The sequence below is a fragment of the Haliotis cracherodii genome, unplaced genomic scaffold, assembly GCF_022045235.1.
Source record: "Haliotis cracherodii isolate W230 unplaced genomic scaffold, xgHalCrac1.p SCAF_2, whole genome shotgun sequence".
NCBI classification, from domain to species: domain Eukaryota; kingdom Metazoa; phylum Mollusca; class Gastropoda; order Lepetellida; family Haliotidae; genus Haliotis; species Haliotis cracherodii.
Window position 1 is genome coordinate 58,732,436 of NW_027266275.1, and position 26,286 is coordinate 58,758,721.

At 42.3% G+C, this 26,286-nt stretch overlaps 1 protein-coding gene across 1 annotated transcript; it reads left to right on the forward strand.

The window, feature by feature from the left end:
• The first annotated feature begins 16,379 nt into the window (after positions 1–16,379).
• Positions 16,380–25,851, forward strand: LOC139469328 (zinc metalloproteinase nas-6-like). Its single transcript, XM_071251468.1, has 8 exons — positions 16,380–16,500; positions 16,805–16,820; positions 17,813–17,845; positions 19,007–19,053; positions 19,960–20,038; positions 23,098–23,233; positions 24,665–24,840; positions 25,587–25,851. The coding sequence occupies exons 1-8, from the start codon at positions 16,441–16,443 to the stop codon at positions 25,802–25,804; spliced, it is 765 nt and encodes a 254-aa protein (XP_071107569.1). The 5' UTR covers positions 16,380–16,440; the 3' UTR covers positions 25,805–25,851.
• Positions 25,852–26,286: the final 435 nt, after the last annotated feature.

Genomic DNA, 26,286 nt, shown 5'->3' on the forward strand with positions numbered 1-26,286 from the left:
CATTTGCTGTATATAGGCTGTATATTTGCCTATAACGAACTACCGTTATAAAGAACTAAAATTAGTGGTCCCTCTTAGTTCGTTTAATACTGTATTAAGATAACATCCATTCTCATTCGCAATGACACCACAAGGAAAAATGTTTAAAATCTAGGTTTAAAATTATTATTTTACAAAGGCTATTTACAAGGAAATCTGTGGAACAGAAGAAGCATGCATTGCATTGATCACACCATTAATTGTGATCAAATGTGATCAAACTTAATCTAAAAATCCAGCTAATCTCTACCTACATTAAAAAACGATTTAAAAATAATGTGTTAAATAAAACACAATCAAAAGTCGAATTACAGTAAATAACTGAGTGAATGTTGTTTAACGCCACAGTCAGAATCGAGTCTGGACCTGGTAAACCAGTGACTGAAAGCATGAGCAATGATTCACGCCGCCAGGATACGATAACAGGCAAGCAGCCAAATCCAAAAGCCTGACCACCTCCCCACTATTGTCTGTCTCAAGTCTCTGAACCATATCATTTTCCGAGGCGGTCGGGTAGCCTAGTGGTTAAAGCGTTCGCTCGTCACGCTGAAGACCCGGGTTCGATTCCCGACATGGGTACAATGTGTGAAGCCCATTTCCGGTGTCCCCCGCCGTGATATTGCTGGAATATTGCTAAAGGCGGCGTAAAACCATACACACTCACTCACTCATATCATTTTCCCTTCGGCCGAGCCCTTACAGTAATGCCAAATACATAAATGAATCAAGTCTAGATTTTCCACAATCTCTCATCCCTTTGTGGCTCCTTTTTAATATAAATGAAGTTGTTTGTTTCTATAAATAAATATATTATATATTTCCAAAGACTTAGGCTAATGGAAATATGTTGACAGAGGTAAAGGCGTAGATCAGAGAACATTTTTAGTTTAATTTATAACACTGTGTAGCTGTATTTGTACTTCCTCAATAGAAAAAGGGAAATATACACGTATATCGTTCCGAAACGGTACACACACACTTATGTCTTTTCTTCAAATTACACCTAGTCCCTGTAGTATCAGGCAACGCCCATGGCGAGTGGAGTCACGATTTTGACCTTGAGTCTGCTCGCTTAGCCTGTTTGGTGTAAACCCGCCGCATGCCGTGCGTCAGTCGATTACGTTTCATGAGATATTATTTTAAAGCAATTCAGACATTCAGGCATAATATAAATAATGCATAATGAATAAAATGATATATTATACCAGCGAATGGCTTATGCATTCTGTACACATATATAATTCATGGTCACAAAAAACAATTGGGGTGATTATTGTATGCAATAAACCAGTATAACGGTGAGTATTCATCGTAGATGAGAATCAGTGTAAGACTTTATATGTATTTTGGGAACCTGCTTCAGGTAGATAAGCATATCCGTGCGTAGATTGCCTGCAGTATAGATTTAATGTTTTTTGGAACTTCACGTGAAAACACTTCACAACCGACAAGGACAATTTTATTTGCGGATCGTCGTTACGTGAGATTTCATTTCACATTTCACATACATATTAACGCCATTCCGTTACCTTTCTTCATGTACGCATTGCTTCGGATACGATGACACACACTGTAGTTAACAGGTGAGGTGAGGTGAAACTGGGTTTAACGTCGCGTCCAAGATTTTTGCGCTTTTATAGCGACGTGCATGTGTTTGTGTGTCTGCTTGTACTAGTCCGAACTGATGCTGATTTATAGTGCTAGCTCACTGAGATACCATGTCGCAGTTTAACATGAATACCCCACTCAGACACAGTATACTGACTCCGAGCCGACCAGTCCTTGTTTTAGCCGAGCGCCAGACAGGGTAAAAACAAGTACCATCTTTTAACGTCTTTTGGTATGACGCGGCCGGGGATCGAACCCCGGACTTTCCTCTCTCCGGGCTGACGCTCTACCACTAGACCACGGAGGCGGTCCTTGTAGTTAACAGACAAGTGTAGGGTTAATGTAAGCGGTATCACACACCTAATGCAATACTATTAGACTAACGTGTCAGCAAATTATATTGAAACAGGAATGAGTCGTTGAACATGACTCGTAACCTCTACTTAAAAACATGTGTGAACTCGGATAGTTTGTGTTTTAAACCCCGGGGAAGCGCTTGCCAAGCGTCAAAAACAAGCCAAGATAACTTAGGGGGTATAAGTGTCTACTTTGAGAGTTGACATTACGCCGCGACAACAATGGCATTGTTTAAATGTATCATATGAGACAAGTACTTGGTATACACATGATGCAGCGTTCGGGTGAAACTATGTAGCGCTATTCTCGGCGGCTTCAGCCTGGGCCAGATAGCGACCGGTCACTTGGCGCTCTTCCAAAAGTGGTAATATTTCAGATATTTTGTACAAACAAACATGTTGTTTCAACTCCTCTCAGGACAACGAGGACGACCTCGCAACACTTCATGACCTCTCGCTCAGGTATAGAAATAAACAAGACAAGGGCTACGTAGAAACAGGTCTTTCGGAGATTAAACAATTGTATATAACCTAAGTTGTATACATGTATATCAGTTGACATAAATGCTGTACAAGAATTTGTTTTTGTAGGGTATATCATGTATGGATCTCACGCATCCTGATTGATGAATATTAAACATGGCCTGTTCACCAATGCTGTTGCGGGGTCAGGCGTACAGTGAACCTACACAAGAGTAGAACGTATGTTGAACCTCAGCATGACCATCAATAAAGTCTTGATTGGATGTTCACAGACTGTGGCATGTGTCTCCGAGCCATTTTTGTCCAGTCTTCAAAGGGACTGATTATTCTGTCGACCCCTATTAAATGTGACATCTTATCCCCCCCTTGTTTATCGAAAACTGTGTTGATACATACAACTAAATGGAACTACGAGATGCTGAATGAAATGAAAACTGCAATAACGAGTACTCTGGTATAGTAGTTGAAATATGCTTATTAAGTCACAGTTAAAACATTTAGCCGAAAATATGCTCCGTTGCTCGTTGTGGAAAGGTTTAATATTTGTCGATATTTTGTGACAACGACAGACATATTATTCGACCCAATACGCATTCAAGTCGAAATAGGATACTGGTTGTCTAGAAATAGCTGTCATGCACCGTTTAACAACCCATAGGTGGATACCGGTTAAAGGGAAGTAACTCTGAAAAGCCGTAAATATATTTATATCAGGACAAAATCGAAGTAAGTGCTTTGTTAAAGGCTGCGGTGTTCACGTGTACTGTCTATCTACAAAGCATTGGTACGTCATTATAAGGTTTGGAAATGTATCTGCAGGATAAAGAGACAGACGGATACCCTTGTTATCGGTTGTTGCAAAACGACAGTGACGCCTTCGTCTCAGAACGCTAGCGTGCAAGTGATTGGGCAAAATGAATGACTTGGGGCTGAATAAAAAATATATGTATTTATGCAGGCACATGTTTGTGCTTACGCAAGAGTGTTTTATACACATCGCTGTAGGTAATCGTAATACTTTATAATATTATTATTTATGGGTATACAGGACATATTTATATTACCAAAGACGGATATACTCTATATACGTCCGTGATACTACTTACAAAGGTAATTGTTGTCCCTGGGTAAACCACATATTATATCTTCACAAACAATAGTTTTGTACACTTAAATGTTCGTTCACTGTTCACTGTATCTCTCCCCCCCCTTCCTCCATCCCTCCCTCCCTAAATGCTGGATCCGAACAATAGTTCAGGTGCTTTAAGGCGTGTCAGCGTGACGTGGATGGAAAAGATGCGAGTCTCAGACGTTTGCCTTTTGTTTAACTCATGAGCAGGGGTATGGTGATGACAAACCGAGGGCCAATTGGTGATTCGAACCCACTGGATGAAGGCATCACGAGAGACAGTACAAATGTGAACCTCAGATGATTTTAGGGGCGATGGGGTAGCTTAGTGGTTAGGTCGTGTTTCGTTACGCCTACTCGGGTTCGGACCTCCACGTGGGTATAAGTGGTGAAGCTCGTTTTCTCCGCCAGGGTGTGGCTGAAAGTTGGCTGATACGTGGCGAATATCCTTACTCATGTCCATACTCATGCCTTAATGGTAGACTAACATCTTGTCTCTGAAGGTGTCAAAATTTAGTTATAAACTATAACCCAGAGACTTTCTTCATTTGTTGTATTGGATATATTTGTTTCAGGGTCTGTATGACAGACAGTCTTGATTACACACAACTTTAATTTATTCACACAAGATACACAAAGACACACACGCAGACAGGCACACAGACAGACGCGCACACACACGCACACACGGACAGACAGACAGACACACATATACAAAGTGTAACCTCCTCGTCAAGTACAGCTGTATTTCTGTCTACAGCATAGCGTGGATAACTGCACGAGTGCTTCCCTTACACCAAGAACGATGACGTCACACGAATGTAAGTGATTCGGTTATATTTACTTTGAAACGCCCCGACGACGTGCGAGCTTTGCGGGCAGCGAAGCACACCGCCTTAGCAACACAATACGACATGAGTCGGCCTCTGTCTTACGGTAAATAGACAAGACATGTTTTATTGCATGTACATGATGCGTGCGAAATCTCACTCTGGGCCATACGAGCAGATTGGGATAGACTATTAGCATTGCATGAACAGAGGCTGTGCGTCATTTGGATGACGTATTGATGTACGTTTTAATTACCTATGTAAGCAGTTTAGAAAAAAACCATATTGAACCCCGTTTATTGTGTTGAGCTTAACGTGAATATTGTTGTGTACATGTGTTATTGCCTGTGCGATTTGACATAATTAATGATTTGTATACGCCCCTGGCAATCATTAAACTTTGTCATGCACAATCAATAGTGCTTCCCTTTGAGCAAGAACGAAGTCACCGTATCCAGTGTCAATAGAGTACTCATTCAGGGGGCACGGATGGCCCAGTCGTCTAAGGCGCTGCGATTCGCTGTGCAGAGTTGCGTCCCTTTGGCACGCAAGAAACCTATGATTGTGGGTTCGAATCCCGGTTCGCCCCGATTATGTTTCTAGGTTTGTCAGCACCATACCCGTGCTCGTGGGTTTCACCGAAGTGGTAAACGTCTAGGACCTGCATCACTTCGGGCTTTCCTCCCACATTAAGCTAACACGCCGCGACATAACGGGAATACTGTTAAAAGCGGCGTTAAACCCAACTCACTCACTCACTAGAGTACTCATTCTTAACACGTGAATATACACCCACTCAGTGATTGGAATGACGGTGATCTACTGGTTTAATTATTTTGTTAACACGTGCGTTAATGAATCATAGTTTCATATATCGCATGAAAGTAGAATAATCGTTGTTTAGTGTTCGAATTTGTTGAAATAACAGACAACATTATTGCAAGGTGTCGACAATATGAAATTAAAAGGGAGCTTGGTCTTTTTGAAAAAAACTCAAAATACTGTTCAATTATGATATTGCGTCAGGTTTTACCCCAAAAGAATGGTTTACTTGATGCTCCAATAGACATATTTATATTTGTATGTCAGAAAAAAGTATTACAGCTGTCTCCACCAAAACATAAAATAGGACAGGAACAATGTCATAATGAATCAGCTTTTGCCCAAAACATCACTGGATGTTAATTACGTGTTAAAGACTCTAAGTTTTGAGAGCAGCTTCCACGATGTTGAAAGGGAGAGAACAGGGAAAAAGAAATCTTAGAGTGCTTAAGAAATCTGACGTTGGAGAAAATTCTAAGAAATACCAAAAGTTACTCTTAATCTTTGAGTTTTCTTTGCGAGTTAAGTGCATTCTTAAGAAAATTTGAGAATTGTTTATGAATACGACTCCATGTATGTTTTTGACAGTAGCGAGGTAATATTTTACGTTCGCTTCTGACAATTGACACAGCAATGCGATGTTGCCCTACATCAGTGTTTGAAGTTGACATTGGCCCTTAGGCCCGAGGCCGACAGATTTGTTCTCGGGATGATAGTTTTAAATTTCAGCAGGCCCTCACGGCCTACAGTATATCTAAGTTATAAATTCTCCCCTCCCCCCCCCCCTCCCCCCCCCCCAACCACACACACACACATTCATTCTTACCTCACAAACTGACTTGCGCGTCTTAGTCCGCCATTGACACTACGACCTTCCTGTCAATATTTCAGAGGGGGACGGTCTAACGCCTATGCACAGCTAGGTCGCAAAAAAAAGGTATAATCTAACTAGGGATTTTGTGTTGAGAAATACGTACAGTTAACCCCTTCTCCGTGGACATAGCAGTTGTTATATTGCGGGAAGCGAGGGGTGGTGCCAGGTGGGGTAGCTAGTGGTAAAAAGTTTGGCTCGTCATGCCGAAGACCAAGGTTCCATTTAACTCCAATGTATATTCTTGCTGTCTCCGCTCCGAGTGATTGAGTGTAGACAGATGCTACACAGCGACATTCATTCAGTGTACACTTCTGTTTAGTTGGCAGTGACGGTATCTATACTACAATGGTTCCGACGGAACATCCATCACTGTGTTTCCCGTGAATACAAATAGTTCGTTTTACATCAGGCGATCAATGTACGTATAAGGGATTGATAGGCAGGGCAAAAGACATGAACAAAAAGGAAGAGAAAACAGTCGTGTATTTCACTATTCCATAGAGGATACGCCAATGACTACGCGAGTCTTTCAAAGGAGAAGATGTATGTGTGGGTTTCACTTAACAGTGTTCTTGTTCTTGTGGGTCTTGGGGTATTTCATGAGGCTTGTTTCATATTTCATATTTGAGTGAGTAAGTGTTTTACGCCGATGTTAGCAATATTCCAGCAATATCACGGCGGAGGACACCAGAAATGGGCTTCACACATTGTACCAATGTGGGGAATCAAACCGGGTCTTCGGCGTGACGAGCCAACGCTTTAACCATGCACTTGGCTACCCCAACGCCCTAATAGTTGCGACAGCGAACTTGTTATTTATATGTCGGTTATTTATTCTATATAAGAGTATATTTATATACTTTTCCAAAATAAAACATGAACGCCAGAGAATAAACAATCACGATTATCCGCCAAATGAAATTCCAATGGGTGTGAAAGGCAAAAAGCGGTGAAAATTATATGAATGGATTACTGTAAATCAGCGGTGACACCAGGTGTTCCTTAAAAGGGTAAGCATGTCCTGCCCTACCGGTATACCACATACATTATAACATAATAAAATATACAGTATTTCGAAACAGAATGCATCTTCCCGAGGCAAGGGCTTTAAAAGTCAAGTTTCCACCCTTGCCGAACGGGGCTGGAATTTCCAGGCTCGATCGTAGCGCCACCAGTGGCTATTACGAGTAATGACTCTTCTATGTCCCTCCTACTGACCAATCAGATTCCATCTCTCATATCACTTGCATTTGCTTCAAACAAAATGGCGGCGCCCAGTCAAGACGATTTGATCGATACTCAATAAATATACTGTAATTAATCGAGTCTTACCCCACCAAGTATATCACATCACTTGAGCATCTTGATTAAATACATTAAACATATTTGCAAATATCTGTCGACGCCCAGTTGACGTACACATATTTTGCCAATCCTGCACTCGAACGGAATCTACACGTTGAAATCCATGTTGTTTATGAACCGGATGTCTAGTTCGTTACGTGATCTTGATTGGACTATGCATAGACTCGTTAGACCAGCCAAAATGTTACTGCGGAATTCCAGCCTTATTCGGCAAGGGTGGAAACTGGACATTTAACGCCATTGCCTCGAAAAGATATCAAAGTGTACCTATAAACAATCTAATCAAATAAACAGTATAGTATAGAGATGGGCAGTTACCAAAGGAAAGGCACAACTCGGTGAAATTACATTGCAATACATAGAGAATGGTGTTATAAGACAACTGACATGTACTATCTGACATCCGCACAGTGATAATTTCTATGGCTATTAATGCACCTGCAGGTGAGGTGAGGTGAGGTGAGGTGGGGTTTATCCAAGATTATTGCACTTACGTAGCGCCTGCATACACGTGTATATGTGTGTGTGGCTGCTTGTACTAGTCCGGACTGATGCCGATTTTTAGTGCTAGCCCAATGAGATACCATACCGCAGTTTAACATGAATACCCCACTTAGACAGAGTATACTGACTCCGAGCCGACCAGTCCTTGTTTTAGCCCCTTAATGCCGAACGCCAGACAGGTTACAACAAGTATCATTTTTTAACGTTTTTTGGTACGACGTGGCCGGGGATCGAACCCCTGACCTTCCTCTAACCGGGCGGACTCTCTACCACTAGACCACGGAGGCGGTCTAGTGCAGCTGTAAACCAACTGACCTAAGTTGGTGTACCATGAAGACAACGGCCGACTATCACACCATCCACCGCTGTTTGCCGTGACAAATCCCCAGAACACATTACAGGCTGTCGTGATATAGAGTAAGTGAGTGAGTTGGGTTTAACGCCGCTTTGAAGTATTCCAGTTATATCACGGCATGTCAGCTAGATGTGGGAGGAAACGTGAAGTGATGCAGGTCTCAAACGTTTACCACTTTGTTGAAATCCGCGCCCACGGGTATGGTGCTGACAAACCTAGAAACATAATCGGGACGAACCGGGTTTCGAACCAACACCATACGTTTCTGGCATGCCCAAGGGACGCAACTCTGCTCAGCGAATTCCGATGCCTTAGACGAATAGGCCCCGGGGGGCCTTGTTATAGACATGCTTTTAGATTTTTCTTACATATACTAAAGAATACAATTCCAGACTCTTTGATTCTTATTTGCAATAATAAACCTTATACACTCAGCTTAGACTATAGCTACACAATAGCGTATCTCTCTTCTGATCTGCTAAATTAAGACATGTGCCTTTCCCGTGAACAAAACTGTATAGAAGGTTACACGATTTACACTAGTGTTTGCCTTAGTGTTTAACCATACACTTTTTTATGATTTTGTTCTTCAAAACGCAAGCCGGATATATTTATCCTTCGACCACAACACATCCATTACGGAGAGTTTCCCATCTCGAAGGCAATAAATGGATGATGGAAAACAAAAAGGGGATAATGTTAAAAGTCAGGGAAGTGAACGATCTGCAAACCACAAGGGGATAAACTCAGGTAGTTGATTGATTTTGTTACTAATGTAATGGAGATGTCTCGCATTACGGGCAGAGCTACACGCTAGGTAATGAAAGCCTCTATTGATGAAGCGAAGGCACGAGAAGAACTTGAGAGTCCGATCTGTTCTTATAGATCAGACCCCGTTGTCAGCCCACGTCCATGGAATGACAAATTACTTGTGCTGCAAATGTTGGACCGTATTGATTTTTGTTCGCGATGTTGATGGTTTTTCTCATGTTTGTGCCAAATGGCTGTCTGCGGTGGTAATCGCCGTTAATGTAGAGGCCGAAAGACACTGCAAACTTCATTGCCCGTAGGAGCTATTTACCTCGTCCTAATTTCGATCACCAAGGCGCGCCCCGTTTAACCGCGAAGACCTATTAGTAAATCGATCTTAAGGAAGTCGCGATGGAGGCAAGTTAACGGCAGTTTTAGTAGAGTGATGATAAATGTCATATACATTCTCCCTGTGGGTTTGGCTATGTCTGTGAAGTATGTTTTCATATATCGAGGGAGAAGGGGCCAATCGCTCCTGCACTAAGTGATGCGCTTTTCCCAATAACTGTGGAGAAACGTGCAACGTATGTGATCTCCTGATCTGATTATTCAAGAAATAGGGATGTTGTTTTCGTTGTTAGAAACGTATTCTTATCATAATATAACTAAACTTGCATAATCTAACTGCAAACATGGCATAAGAAAATCGATAGAAATCTTTACCGTAAAATACACAATAAATAAGATCAAACTGGTGAGGTGACGTGAATTTGAGTTTAACGTCGCGTCCAAGGTTATTGTACTTATATAGCGACGGGCATCACGAGTGTGGGTGTGAGTGGTTGCTTGTACTAGTCCGGACTGATGCCGATTTATAGTGCTAGCCCACTAAGATACCATGCCGCGGTTTAACATGAATACCCCACTCAGACACAGTCTACTAACTCCGAGCCGACCAGTCCTTGTTTTAGCCCCTTAATGCCGAGCGCCAGACAGGTTACAACAAGTACCATTTTTTAACGTCTTTTGGTATGACTCGGCCGGGGATCGAACCCCAGACCTTCCGCACTCCGGGCGGATGCTCTACCACTAGACCACAGAGGCGGTATCCGTCTACTGAATTCTCTGATTACACTCGGTCTGACACAATGGGTGAATCCAAGTTTACCAAACTGCTGAATCTCAAATAACCTCCAAATACACCCGCGAATCTCGCGTACCACACTGCTGAATCTCAAATAACCTCTAAATTGACCCGCGAATCCCGCGTACCACACTGCTGAATTTCAAATAACCTCTAAATTGACCCGCGAATCCCGCGTACCACACTGCTGAATCTCAAATAACCTCCGAACAGACCCGCGAATCCCGCGTACCACATTGCTGAATTTCAAATAACCTCCAAACAGACCCGCGAATCCCGCATACCACACTGCTGAATCTCAAATAACCTCTAAATTGACCCGCGAATCCCGCGTACCACACTGCTGAATCTCAAATAACCTCTAAATAGACCCGCGAATCCCGCGTACCACACTGCTGAATTTCAAATAACCTCCAAACAGACCCGCGAATCCCGCGTACCACACTGCTAAATCTCAAATAACCTCTAAATTGACCCGCGAATCCCGCGTACCACACTGCTGAATCTCAAATAACCTCTATATTGACCCGCGAATCCCGCGTACCACACTGCTGAATCTCAAATAACCTCCAAATAGACCCGCGAATCCCGCGTACCACACTGCTGAATTTCAAATAACCTCCAAACGGACCCGCGAATCCTGCGTACCAAACTGCTGAATTTCAAATAACCTCCAAACAGACCCGCGAATCCCGCGTACCACGCTGCTGAATCTCAAATAACCTCTAAATAGACCAGCGAATCCCGCGTACCAAATGGGGATTGGCAGCACATCCCTTACCAAAATGGCGGAAGGTGTCCGGCGTACTAGACTCTTGCCGAAATCTATGATGAGAAATGGTCCACAGTGGACAAACACTCGAGTATCCCACGCGTGTTGAGAGAGCCGATACACGAAGATCGGGTGGTTAAAATGGCCGACAGTATGCCATCGTACCTCGACGGCGTAATGGTGTTACCAGCAGCGCCTGGTCCGGACTCGATTTGTCAAGGGTGATACGGCTGGACTATTGCTGGCTGCAGCATAAACACTATTCGCTCATCGACTCACTGCCTCGGCGAGACTGGGCCATGAATAAGACATTGAAGGTTTATGTACCCATTCTGGCACTGCTTTTATATGTTGATAATACTGGTTCAGCTGCAAAACATGTTAACAAACATAAGTAGTCTGTCATCTTCGTAGAACATCGGGTGAAATCGGATCTAATAATACCCTAGTCACACAAGAGGCGGAATGAGCCGGAATGCCGTCGGAATGAAAGTTCTTTGTTTATTCCTGCATATTCGAAGTGCATCCTAAATATTCTGACTGCATTCTAACAGTATTTTAAGTATTCCTACTGTGTTACAACTACATTCGAGCTGCATTCGAGAGCTGATACACCCGGAATGTGCAAGAATTATTCGAGGTGGGTTCGAAGCGCATTCTAAGTATTTGAACGCTTTTTACAAAGCTTGGTCAGTTGGACATTCCCTCCCGACTGTGGCACGAATTTTGACAATTCTTCATTCCGTCTAGTTCTGCTTGATTCCTGCTGATTCCGAATGAGTGTGACAGGGGCTTAAGCTGGAATATTTTTGTTTCAAGGTGTGCATGAGAGATAATCCACAGAGTGAGAGGGGAGAATTTGTCGAAAAGATTTCTGAACGAATTATATCATTGTTGACAGCTTCTTTAGCTTGTCATCGACAAGGTTCCATCAGTCGGGATAATGGCCCAGAGCTTCATCTACATCCTTGACACTACCGCCTGGCAAATTATTTCCTTGGTATGGAATATTATAAGGGACATTCTCGCGTACTCGCATTCTCGCTCGTCAAGATATGTCAAGAGTGCGAGCATGCGAGTACGCGAGAAAGCGAGATTTGGCTAAAATCTCGCCATCTCGCATTGTCGTGTTTTTGCACATAGTACTTCTTGTCAGTTATTGTCGAGAACAAGAGAATGCTACAATTGGACATGAAGTAAAATCACGCAATCTCCCAATCTCGACTTTTGACAAAAAGTACTATCTATGTACAAAAACACGAGAATCAGTAAAAAAAACCACGATATCTCGACAACGCGAGAATGCGACATATTTGATGTTAAGCGATGATATTACTACAGGTTGCAACGACAACTTGTGTAACAGAGCAATGTATATATATGCTAGGTGTAAGTTTCTCTAGTGGTGTCTTTTAGTTCATTTTTTTCGTGTGTGAGAAAACACTTGGAATTAATACATATTCGGATATTTAATGTTTTCTCATTATTTAGGCATATGCTATAATGGTGCAAGTTTCGCACAAAGTCGTGTCATATCGGCGCTTACCTGCTCTGAATAGTAACATCTCAGATCGATCTAGATATACTCTCCTACATAAAGGGGGGATCAGGAAACATAGATGTTATGAAGAAAGATCAGCTTTGAAAAATGACTGCCAGAGATAGAATGGTTAACGACTCAACACACTCAAAACATTGCACATGCACATACCCTGCAATTCCTCCGCGCACGTGGGTAGGGGTCATTCTTGATTTTGACATTTCAGTAAAAGGTCATCAACTGGTTTTAATGTAGTATTTGTGACAAGATTCAACGTCTTCAACGTGATGATCGCCTGGCTGTTGGTGCGCTTCAAACTGGTAGAGGTAGCCATGTTCAGTGAGTCCCAGTCTGTGTTTTGCAGTCTTTGGAACAGGTTTCTGCTGAAACAAATGTTTGTTTGTTGTTTAACGCCGCACTCAGCAATATTCCAGCTATACGACGGCGGTCTGTAAATACCAGTATTCGAGTCTGGCCCAGACAATCCAGTGATTGACGTTATGCGCATCGATCCACGCAATTGGGATACGATGACATTCATCAACCAAGTTAGCGAACCTGACCACCCGATCCCGTTAGTCGCCTCTTACGACAAGCATAGTCGCCTTTTACAGTAACGTACAGTCGGCAATGTTAACCTACATCAGGATAGCCTGGTTATAAATATAGGAAATATCGTAGTGTTTTGGCAAGGTGTGCTGGGTGTGTACAGTACACGTGTCTTTTCGGACATGAGTGGGAGGAGAAATGACTCTAAGATTAGAGACAATTCCGACCTACATGTATATATGCAGGTTTCTGTACCAAGAACTTGAGCACAGCCTGACAGAATGCATTATGGCGGAGAAAAGATAATTATACTGATAACCTATTTAGACCTACATGATACAATTTCTGACTTGAAGTAGGAATACTTGTATAAGAAAATATTCGATTACTTTAAAATGTTCTGCTCTTATTGAATAGTTAGTTGATGAGTGAGTGAGTGAGTATGGTTTTACGCCGCTTTTAGCAATATTCCAGCAATATCACGGCGGGGGACACCAGAAATGGGTTTCACACATTGTACCCATTTCGGGAATCGAACTCGGGTCTTCGGCGTGACAAGCGAACGCTTTAACCACTAGGCTACCCGACGGCCCTTGTTAATGAGTGAGTGCGTGAGTGAGTGAATGCGTGAATGAGTGGGTTTTACGATGTTTTAGCAATATTCCAGCCATATCACAGCAAGCAGAACCATGGTATAACGATTAGGGTACTCTCCCCAGTTTGTGGCATAATATAGTGTTTGTTTGTTTGTTGTTTAACACCGCACTCCACAATATTCCAGCTATATGACGGAGGTCTGTAAATAATCGAGTCTGGGCCAGACAATCAAGTGACTGACATCATGAGCATCGATCCACGAAATTAGAGCCTTCGTCAGCAAGACCTGACTACCCGATCCCGTTAGTCGCTTCTTACTATGCTAACACACGTGAACACAGCCAGCTACTAAAGTGCATATCTTGAAATTCTCTTTTCAAAATTCTTTTAAAATTCCTTGCTTAATTCCTTCTGTTCAACAGCCTCTCCCTGGGTAGATGTAATTTACTTACATTTAATGTTTTCCCACAGCGTAACCCTGTCGTCACATGGATGACATTCATCATTTGGCTTTGTTGACACTTTGAATACTAACAGAATTTCGTTTAGTGAAAAAACAAAAACAATAAAATTTGTAATTAGGCCGCTTAAAGAAAGGTGTTTTGATATTCACTGACTGAAATGGATTTTATGAGAAAACTTGTTGAGCTGAGGAAATTCGCGACAATCCCAACCGTCGTCAGCCTGGCCGGTTCAACCCGTAATTTCTAACGAAACACATTTCCTGTCAGTCAGCTTTTTCATGACCAATCAGCTCACAAACACACCGGGAACATTCATTTGCAATGCCTGGGTGCGTGTTATCTTACATTTCATAACTATAATTAGTATTTTTAAAAGATATATCTAGCGATAACGAATGTGATTATTATGTATGTATGACACGGACATGTGTGCATGGTGCTCTACTTTCTATAACCAACTTTTCAGTTGCCCCATATCTTGAATGTTCTTTTAATCTTGGTTTATATTTATCCCAAGTTTCAGCGTTATTTAAAATCTAGAGCTTGTTACCAGCGATATTGTTGTACCCGGTTCTAAGGTCCACCAAATATCAATGTTCTTGTTGTACATGGGTCTAAGGTTTACCTAAATATCAGTATTCTTGTACATGGGTCTAAGGTTTACCTAAATATTAGCGTTCTTGTTGCACACGGGTCTAAGTTTTATCTAAATATCAGTCTTCTTGTTGTACACGGGTTTAAGGTTCACCTAAATAGCAGTATTCTTGTACATGGGTCTAAGGTTTACCTAAATATTAGCTTTCTTGTTGCACACGGGTCTAAGTTTTATCTAAATATCAGTCTTCTTGTTGCACACGGGTCTAAGTTTTATCTGAATATCAGTTTTCTTGTTGTACACGGGTCTAAGTTTTATCAAATATTAGTGTTCTTCTTGTACGCGGGTCTAAGGTTTACCTAAATATCAGTATGCTTGTACATAGGTTTAAGGTTTACCTAAATATCAGTATGCTTGTACATGGGTCTAAGGTTTACCTAAATATCAGTATGCTTGTACATAGGTTTAAGGTTTACCTAAATATCAGTATGCTTGTACATGGGTCTAAGGTTTACCTAAATATCAGTATGCTTGGACATGGGTTTAAGGTTTACCTAAATATCAGTATGCTTGTACATGGGTCTAAGGTTCACCTAAATATCAGTATGCTTGTACATGGGTCTAAGGTTTACCTAAATATCAGTATGCTTGTACATAGGTTTAAGGTTTACCTAAATATCAGTATGCTTGTACATGGGTCTAAGGTTTACCTAAATATCAGTATGCTTGGACATGGGTTTAAGGTTTACCTAAATATCAGTATGCTTGTACGCGGGTCTAAGGTTTACCTAAATATCAGTATGCTTGTACATGGGTTTAAGGTTTACCCAAATATTAGTGTTCTTCTTGTACACGGGTTTAAGGTTTACCCAAATCTAAGTGTTCTTCTTGTACATGGGTTTAAGGTTTACCTAAATATTAGTGTTCTTCTTGTACATGGGTTTAAGGTTTACCCAAATATAAGTGTTCTTGTTGTACACGGGTCTAAGGTTCACCTAAATATCACCAAACTCACTCACTCACTCTTGTCTTTTCTTGTCTAATATAACTCCTATTATCGTATAAGGCGCCGCGATTCGCTGTGCAGAGTTGCGTCCCTTGGGCACGCCAGAAACCTATGATTGTGGGTTCGAATCCCGGTTCGCCCCGATTATGTTCTAGGTTTGTCAACACCATACCCGTATCAGTGGTCTTGCTGACATGGGCCTAAAGTTCCCCTCATATAAGTGATCTTGCAGTACCTGGGTCGAAAGCACTCCTTAGACTAGCGTAGTTGCTGTACCTGGGTCTAACGTTACTCCTTATACCAATGGCCTTCCTGTACCTGGGTCTAAAGGTCCCCCTATATAAGTGGTCTTCCTGTATCCGGATTCCCAGGTACTCTTAATACCAGTGGTCGGGCTGTTCCCGGGTCTAACGTACTCCTTATATTAGTGCTCTGGCTGTATTCGGGTCGAAAGGTAATCCTTATACCAGTAACTTAAACCGCGGCTTTATTTCACAAAATAATTATATTATTTATATGAATATAACAAGTTAGCGATAAGGCATGTGACCACTGGGCATGACCGGCATTCCTATGCTCCGCTCCCTGAACAAGGGACCTGACATAAGCAGCTGAAGACCTTGGACTAGTCAGTGTGCTGTTCACACCTCGAGGCGACATGTTGTGGGTGATTGCCGTCCTGTGTTTGGGGTACTCCCTCGCTGTGCCCCTGGGGCAGGTAAAGTGACCGACCCCAAGTACCCGACCTTCCCTTTCAATACCGGGTACATGCATATGCAGGGTCTATTCGATACACTAATATTTATCCAAAATCATTACGTCAATGAGTGTGTATTGTTTTATACTAGTCTTAGCAATATCCCGGCAGGGGACACCAGAAATTAGCTTCACGCATGTTGGGATTCGAACCGAGCGAACGCCTAAAAACTAGGCTGCCCCACTGCACCTCAGAATCATTGGGTAAAGTGATTTTGTCTAATGTGAATGCTAACCTTTGAATATCTGTTTGCTTTGTCTTTCAGCCCCCGGAGGCCGCTGGTGAGATTAAGCCTTGCATTTCAGTCTAACAGTATTTCTTTACGTCATGTCATATCACATGTGCCTTTGTCATGGAAATCGTATCCAAACCAATGCATCAATGGGCACAGCTATGCTTTTAATTTGTGTCCAACACCATTTGTGAACGACATATAAGTATCATAATATCATGTGCTTTTGCAATGGACATTTTATTCAATACAATGCGTCAGTGGACACGATATTGGTTTAGACACATGTATAATGAGTCCAACAGTGTTCCTGAGCCTCATATTAGTATGAAATGAATGGCACATACCTGCCCCGCGTGCCTTTGCTATGGACACATTTGCTTGTCCAATGAGAAGAGTGAGTGAGTGAGTATGGTTTTACGCCGCTTTTAGCAATATTCAAGCAATATCACGGCGGGGAACACCAGAAATGGGCTTCACACATTGTACCCATATCGGTAATCGAACCCGGGTCTTCGGCGTGACAAGCGAACGCTTTAACCACTAGGCTACACGACTGCCCCACAATGAGAAGAAACTAAGTATTACATCTCTAGAATGAGGAGACAGGTAATGCCATATTGACTATATCAGTAATGCAGTTATGGCAATTGAGTAAATACAACTGAAACTTAAATATGTTTTGACAGCAACCAAACAGAAAACATTCTAACAAACATACGCCACAGTATACTCTTGTAAAAATTATTACATTAGAAATAATGATTTTTTTATCCTTGCTTTTGTTTAAGATTAATGATACATGCATATGCTCCCTCAATATTTAGTAGACTTTTAGCAGCGTTAGACACCCGCTAATGACAAGCAATTTATGTAATATCACTTAACCTAGAGATAAAGATAGGGTGCCTATGAGATACTTACACGTACATCAGCCCTAGCGGATTAATGAATGACTGTCTAACCCTGCCAAGAAAATGCTGTGCGCGTCTTGATTATGATATGGCAAAAATAGTACACGTGGATTGTATTTTCTTTCAGATTTCAATGAGGATTTCCCAGAGGAGAACCCAGGTAACTAGTTTCAAAATTATCCTTTAGTTTAACTTGGGTATTGCAAAGTGTATTCGAGAAATTTATATGTGTATTGTCATATTTTTCTAGACATACTGCGCTCACAGACGTGAGGTGATTTCGAGTTTAACGTCACGTTCAAGATTATTGTACTTACATAGCGACGTGCATGCACGGGTGGGTGATCGCTTGTACTGGTCCCGACTTATGTCGGTTTAATAGTGCTAGAACCCTGCCGTACCAAAACGCAGTTCAACATGAATACCCCCACAGACACAGTATACTGACTCCGACCAGTCCTTGTTTTGTCCCCTTAATGCCAGGCAGGGTAACAACAAGTACCATCTTTTGACGTCTTTTGAAATGACGTAGCCAGGGATTGAAGCACCTGGTCACCGACTGAGTAAGTGAGTGAGTGAGTGGGTGTGGTTTTACGCCGCCTTTAGCAATATTTAAGCAATATCAGGGCGGGGGACAGTGGACATTGTACCCATGTGGGGAATCGAACACGGCTCTTCGGCGTGACGAGCGAACGCTTTTAAAACCACTTGGCTACACCACCGCCCCTCTACGGCATCGAGCAAGCCTCAGTGTTTGAAGTCAATTCTTAGATTCCACATCCGTGATATGAGTGAGTGAGTGAGTGAGTGAGTGAGGATTTACGCCGCTTTTAGCAATATTCCAGCAATATCACGGCGGGGGACACCAGTAATGGGCTTCACACATTGTACCCATGTCGGGAATCGAACCCGGGTCTTCGGCGTGACGAGCGAACGCTTTAACCACTAGGCTACCCGACCGCCCCCATCCGTGATATGGCTGTAATATGGTGATAAGAGCGGTGTAAAACAACACTGACAATTCTAGCATTGCCGTTGCAAACAGAGGAGGCTACTCCAAATTAACCGGTTGTATTATCTCTCCTGTTGAGAGGATACACGCGATCTAGGTTTGAGTCATGGGCAAAATAAATTTCAGGTCAGATAAGTCTTTTTGTGCAATATCACTATCGGCGATGATATTCATATGAATAAACATATTAACAAAACAAACGTATGGAAACATCATGTATCCACACTCGGATAAAGTCAGAGTTTGATTTTGTCGTTAGCCAGTTCTACAATAATGCCATTCGTTCAACAATTTGTTCTATAATTTTAGGACTCTTTGAGGGTGATATCGAGCTTAGACCAGGACAGGACCCACTGGTGAGATTATTTCAGCAAAATGTGGAGTAATTATAACGTATAATTGGCATTTCTTGTATAAATATATCATCATAGAATGTATAGTAAATATAAATACAAATCCAAAAAATGTGTTTCGGATCTGTTATGCTCACGGGAAAAAGTAGGTTTTGCGAATTATGTGTATATATTTCGGAGTCGTAATTCCCACGTTAATGTGTTATTTCTGCAAATCCCTTGGATGGTTTCGGAGCCGTAATACCTTTGGAAAGAAATAAGTAGATTCAGCAGATCCCATAATAAGTTTCGGAGCCGTAACTCCCCTGGGAATATGTTGGTTCTGCAAATCCAATGAATGATTTCGGATCCGTAATTCCCATGGAAATAAGTAGGTTCTGCAAATCCTGTGGTTGGTTTCGGATCCGTAAATCCCATGGAAATAAGTAGGTTCTGCAAATCCTGTGGTTGGTTTCGGATCCGTAATTCCCATGGAAATAAGTAGGTTCTGCAAATCCTTTGGTTTGTTTCGGATCCGTAATACCCATGGAAATAAGTAGGTTCTGCAAATCCTTTGGTTGGTTTCGGATCCGTAATTCCCATGGAAATAAGTAGGTTCCGCAAATCCTGTGGTTGGTTTCGGATCCGTAATTCAAATGGGAATAAGTAGGTTCTGCAAATCCTGTGGTTGGTTTCGGATCCGTAATTCCTATAGGAATAATGAGGTTCTACAAATCCTGTGGTTGGTTTCGGATCCGTAATTCCGATGGAAGTAAGTAGGTTCTGCAAATCCTGCGGATGGTTTCGGATTCGTAATTTCCATTGGAACAAGTATAGGTTCTGCAAACACAACGAATGGTTTCGGAGCCGCAGTTCACACGGTAACATGTTGTAGGTTCGTTCTGCACGTCCTGTTAATGTTTTTTTCAGAGCCGCAATGCCTACAGGAACAGAGCATACAGATGGCCAAATGGCGTGGTACCCTATGTAATTGACACTCACCATTTCTGTACGTATATGAAAGGTTATAGCTACCATCATTGTATGGGAGATGTACCAGTAACTCGACTAACTATGGTAGCATTCACATGCGTATTTAAAACAACAAAACAGAAAATACGTTTTCTTGTTACAATGGTTGCGGATGTTCACGTTGCATTTGGACGCCTTTTGCTATTAAACGTTTCATACAGTTTACCTTACAATACTATAAGATAAAAGAGTTTTCAATTTGAATAAATGTTGCCACTTCTGTTATAACAAATGCCTTAAACCTGTTGATTAACAAGACAGCAAGGTGACATGTATGCTCAAGGTTTGCAAGGATAAAACGTTCACAATGGAGCGTCTTGCTCATGGTGAGCATGTCAAAATGAGACCAAGTGCACGAAGGCATGGCGTTTCTAATAGAGAAAACCAGTCAGAGTCACAGAAGGCACCCCAAGTCGCAACAACATTCATAGATAGGACCCCGATCAAGTCTCCTTGTTTCCAATTAGTGTCTGGAGTGGGACTTAAGGATAAATACGACACCATTCGACAATCGTTTTCTTTTTCCAGAATAACTTGACTACAGGTGTGACTGGAATTACTGTTTGATAACGGCATAAATGGTGTAGACTGCACATGCGACAAATGGAAATTAAAATGCAATATGGAATAAAAAAGCATAAAAATGGATCTAGTGAGATTTTTTTCAGAAAGTGTCTGAGAAACTTTTAACGCTTGACACTCTTCTTCAAAATAAGAAATGTTTTCATCTTAAATTTTTACGGGCAATGGCAATGTTTTAATCCTCGAATTGAAACAGTACATATTTTATATTGATTCAAAAATATTTGATTTTCTGCTCGATGTTTTTTATGAACGAACTTGATGCCATAAATGTGCACATAAATGGCTAGATCTGATTACTGATTCCACACCTGACAAATTGTTTGGATTTGCCAGACACAGTTAATAAAAAGGAACTCTGGTTCCGAGACAGTTTGACACCTTTACCAGAAAAGGATAGCCAATCTTATAAAAGAAGAGGATTAGGTGTGTAATTTTGAATTAAAACTCCCTCAATTTAGTTTTTGGTATCGCTAGATTTAGTGTCGACTGAATTTTGTTTCAAGCATCAAAATCAATATCACCATTTAAATCTTTGCACAACTTCTGTTGAAAGAAATATGTCTCAGTGTTTGTTCCTCGTTGGACATCTTAAGTTGTATCCTGCTATACTTCTGTATAATGCTATTTACATGAACGGGGTAGCTGGGTGACCATCCGGTCAAATTGCTATGACTTCATACTAAGGATTGTTTCCTATAAGGAGTTGCCTACAATACATGTATTTCCAAAAGCTCGAATACTTTCCCGAACCAGATATTGATAAGAATTACCCATGCCGCCCCAAATTGGCATATGCTTCATATTCAGAGTATGTTTTGTGAGAAAACTTTACATCCGTCCTGAAAGTGTGATTTAGGTCCATTTTTGAAGAGAAAACACAGAAAATGTTTTCTGTTTGGGAAGGTAGAAACATGTGCCAATTTATTGTTTAATGGTCTAATGGATGTGTACAGCTCGACAATTGTCAGTTCAACTTCTTTGATAGGCATTTAGAAGTTGGAGTACTAAGTAAGGATAAAATATATGGATGAACAACTTCTTTATTACCATTAGGCTCGACGTTTCGGTGAAGTTTCTAACACTGTTATCAAGCAGGTCAGTTCAACAGACGTAAGGCGTAAGGTCTCATCCACACGTCAATGGAGTCATGGCTGTAGCGGATCCAGGAGTGAGTGAGTGAGTGAGTGAGTATGGTTTTACGCCGTTTTTAGCAATATTCAAGCAATATCACGGCGGGGGTCACCAGAAATGGGCTTCACACATTGTACCCATGTCGGGAATCGAACCCGGGTCTTCGGCGTGACGAGCGAACGCTTTAACCACTAGGCTTCCCGACCGCCCCTGCGGATCCAGGAAACGTTCCTTACATGATGGCCTGACTGTAGTCCCATGTATAGCTCACGGAGTTTAAGTTGGCTGTGGAACAAAAGGTGAGTGGGCGACGCACTCAGCAACACTGACTCCAGGGATCCTCGGTCCTTTTTTCTGCCCCACACTGGAACTGACTGAACTCTTTAGGTTTATCTTAGTGACTTCGCCCGGAAACTTGCGTCAATTCACCTAGACGCAAGTGGTACCCGGTTGGAGGTGAGGTAAGGTGAAATGGGGTTTAACGTCGCGTCCAAGATCATTGCACTTACATAGCGACGTGCATGTACGGGTGTGTGTTTGTGTGGCTGCTTGTACTAGTCCGGACTGATGCCGATTTATAGTGCTAGCTCACTGAGATACCATGCCGCAGTTTAACATGAATACCCCACTCAGACACAGTATACTGACTCCGAGCCGACCAGTCCTTGTTTTAGCCCCTTTAATTCCGAGACAGACAGGGTAACAACAAGTACCATCTTTTAACGTCTTTTGGTATTACGCGGTCGGGGATCGAACCCCGGACCTTCCGCTCTCCGGGCGGACGCTCTACCCCTAGACCACGGAGGCGGTCTACCCGGTTGGATGATGGTGTAGTGAATACAAAACCTTCTAGAACCGAATACCCAACATAGGGCGCATACTTCCCTGGGAGCTGAAAATGCAGCCGTTGACCGGAGTGATAATTCAAATCCACCATCTTGATGATATCTTGATGATATCTTGAAGATATCTTGATCATATCTGGATGATATCTTTATATCTTGATGCTGTCTCTGATGTCTCAGATGATGTCTTGACAAGATCCTGTTGGGACTGACATTGATTCAGCTGCGTCCTGTCAGCTCATGTCCAAAGATCTCTGCGTCCGTCCAACGGTGTGTTCCCACAACAAGAGAACAGAGGGTTTTAGTGTTGTGTGAATACCTCGCTGGTCTGCGTGTAACAAGTAGGGGAGTTCATTGTGAACAGGTTTTCACTCTCGTGAAAAGGACACCTTGCTTCTTGTTGATCAGAAAGGGATTGTGTTTACTTAGTTGACATGGATTCTGGTAATGATATTAAATGTTCATATCTGTCAAGCTTCCTCCGAGCAGCATACCATCCACCAGGCCATGCAGACCATCTCCGACAAAACAAAGCATAACGGCCGAGCTTGTATCACCTTTAAAGCACGTTCACATGAAACAGCGTACATCAAGTACCAGGGTGGATCAGGGTAGGTGAAAATGGGGGTATGTGTGTGGGTGGGATGTGCAGGAGTGTTAGAGAGGGTGAGGTATTGATGTGTTAAAGTGGGTGAGGTATTGAGGTTTTAAAGTGGGTGTGGTATTGAGGTGTTAGAGTGGGTGAGGTATTGAGGTGTTAGAGTGGGTGAGGTGTTGAGATATTAGAGCGGATGGGGTATTGAGGTGTTAAAGTAGGTGAGGTATTGAGGTGTTAGAGAGGATGAGGTATTGATGTGTTAAAGTGGGTGAGGTATTAAGGTGTTAAAGTGGGTGAGGTATTGATGGTGTTAAAGTGGGTGATGTATTGAGGTTTTAAAGTGGGTGAGGCATTGAGGTGTTAGAGTGGGTGAGGTATTGAGGTGTTAAAGTGGGTGTGGTATTGAGGTGTTAGAGTTGGTGAGGTAGTGAGGTGTTAGTGTGGGTGAGGTATTAGTGTCGGTGTGGTATTGATGTGTTAATTAGGGTGAGGTATTGAGGTGTTAAAGTGGGTATGGTATTGAGGTGTTAGAGTGGGTGAGGTAGTGAGGTGTTAGTGTGGGTGAGGTATTGAGGTGTTAGTGTCGGTGTGGTATTGATGTGTTAACAAGGGTGAGGTATTGAGGTGTTAGAGTGGGTGAGGTGTTGAGATATTAGAGCGGATTGGGTATTGAGGTGTTAAAGTAGGTGAGGTATTGAGGTGTTAGAGAGGATGAGGTATTGATGTGTTAAAGTGGGTGAGGTAGTGAGGTGTTAGTGTGGGTGTGGTATTGATGTGTTAAAGTGGGTGAGGTATTGACGGTGTTAAAGTGGGTGAGGCATTGAGGTGTTAGAGTGGATGAGGTATTGAGGTGTTAAAGTGGGTATGGTATTGAGGTGTTAGAGTGGGTGAGGTAGTGAGGTGTTAGTGTGGGTGAGGTATTAGTGTCGGTGTGGTATTGATGTGTTAATTAGGGTGAGGTATTGAGGTGTTAAAGTGGGTATGGTATTGAGGTGTTAGAGTGGGTGAGGTAGTGAGGTGTTAGTGTGGGTGAGGTTTTGAGGTGTTAGTGTCGGTGTGGTATTGATGTGTTAACAAGGGTGAGGTATTGAGGTGTTAGAGTGGGTGAGGTGTTGAGATATTAGAGCGGATTGGGTATTGAGGTGTTAAAGTAGGTGAGGTATTGAGGTGTTAGAGAGGATGAGGTATTGATGTGTTAAAGTGGGTGAGGTAGTGAGGTGTTAGTGTGGGTGTGGTATTGATGTGTTAAAGTGGGTGAGGCATTGAGGTGTTAGAGTGGGTGAGGTATTGAGCTGTTAGTGTGGGTGAGGTATGGAGGTGTTTGTGTGCCGTTTACTTCGTTGTCACGGAGCAAATAAAAACATAGACAAAGTTGTGACGTGCGAATATCTGCCTTTTGTTGGAAGTATAATAATAATGGAATATACATGCTGTCATGTTCCAGATGCCATACTCCTGTAGGATATCACCACAGTATTTCTGGTGTGACACTGGGAACTGGGTGTGGCAGAATCGGCACCATCATGCACGAGACTCTCCATGCTCTGGGCTTCTGGCACGAGCAGAGCCGCCCCGACAGAGACAGCTACGTCACCATTGAGTGGAACAACATCCAGGATGGTAGAGACATACACCAGCATCGTCAAGTCTCAGCCTATTAGTTTTCTTAAATCTTTTGACAGTCTCGTCATGGCTAAAGTAAACATCATATGTGGGCATTTTTGCAATGTTAAATCTGTAGCAGTAGAATTAAACTGTCAGTGACTCTAATCCGGATAATTTCAGTAGGCTACCTCTGGATGAATGGGGTTGCCTTGTATTACAGTTATAGTAGCTCCGACTGTAGAATAATCTTATCTGGAAACTCCTATTTGTCTATTTGTTTCTTTCATTGTAATCAGCAATGTTCTAGCAATGTGATGGCAGTCTGTTCATAATTTGGGTGGGGTGTGTGAGTGTGAGTGTGAGTGTGAGTGTGTGTGTGTGTGTGTGTGTGTGTGTGTGTGTGTGTGTGTGTGTGCACGGGTGGCCCAATCATCTAAGGCGCTGCAATTAGAGTGTAGTGTTGCGTTCCTTGGTCATGCCAGGAACCTATGATTCTTGTGGGTTCGAATCCCGGGTCGACTTGATTACGTTTCTATGGTAAACGCCAGGGACTGGCACCACTTCTGGCTTTCCTTCCACATTAAGCTCAGACGCCATCATATATATAATTCACACGGCTATTTTGCCTTTTAAGCCCTATAGAATCTGTTTCGTCGGATAATCCAGATTAATCTCTGGCCTGGACGCTTAATATTTACATTACAGAAACGAAATCAGGATTCAGTATTTTCTACTCCTGATCCCAAGATTGTATATTTCAGGTCGTGAGCACAACTTTGACAAGTATTCCACTACCATGATTGACACCCTCGGACAGCACTATGACTACGAGTCCGTCATGCACTACAACGCCTACAGCTTCGCCGTCGACCGCAGTAAGCCAACCATTCTTGTCAAGCAGAAGGGAGCAGTCATTGGACAGAGAACTCACCTGAGTCCCATTGACATCAAGAAAATTCAGCTGTACTATGAATGTTAAGATGTACAGGCACGGGGTGTTTAGTCATTAAAGAGAGTCTGACGTAAGATCGAGTGTTTCTTTATCCTTAGGTTCTTGAGCTTTCCGTCTTCCCTGGAGATAGCACAAATCCGATTTGGTTTTACTAATTTAAGTTATGTAAGCATGATGGTGAACATTATTGTATATATGCAAGGTGGGGTGGGGTGAAATGGGGTTTCACGTCGCGTCCAAGATTATTGCACTAATAAAGCGACGTACATGTGTAAGAGTGAATATTAGCCTACCCTATAACAAACATCCATACCAGTGTGTTTAATCCTATCAACATATATTTACACCCCCCCCCCCCCCCCCCCCCCCACACACACACACACACACCCTTTCATTTCTCACCCCACACCCCAACCAAACACGAAACTGCTAGTATCAACATAAATAACTCTGTCCTTTCTGTCAGCTGTGATAACTTTCCTCTTCTTGTTGTCCTCTATAAAATACAG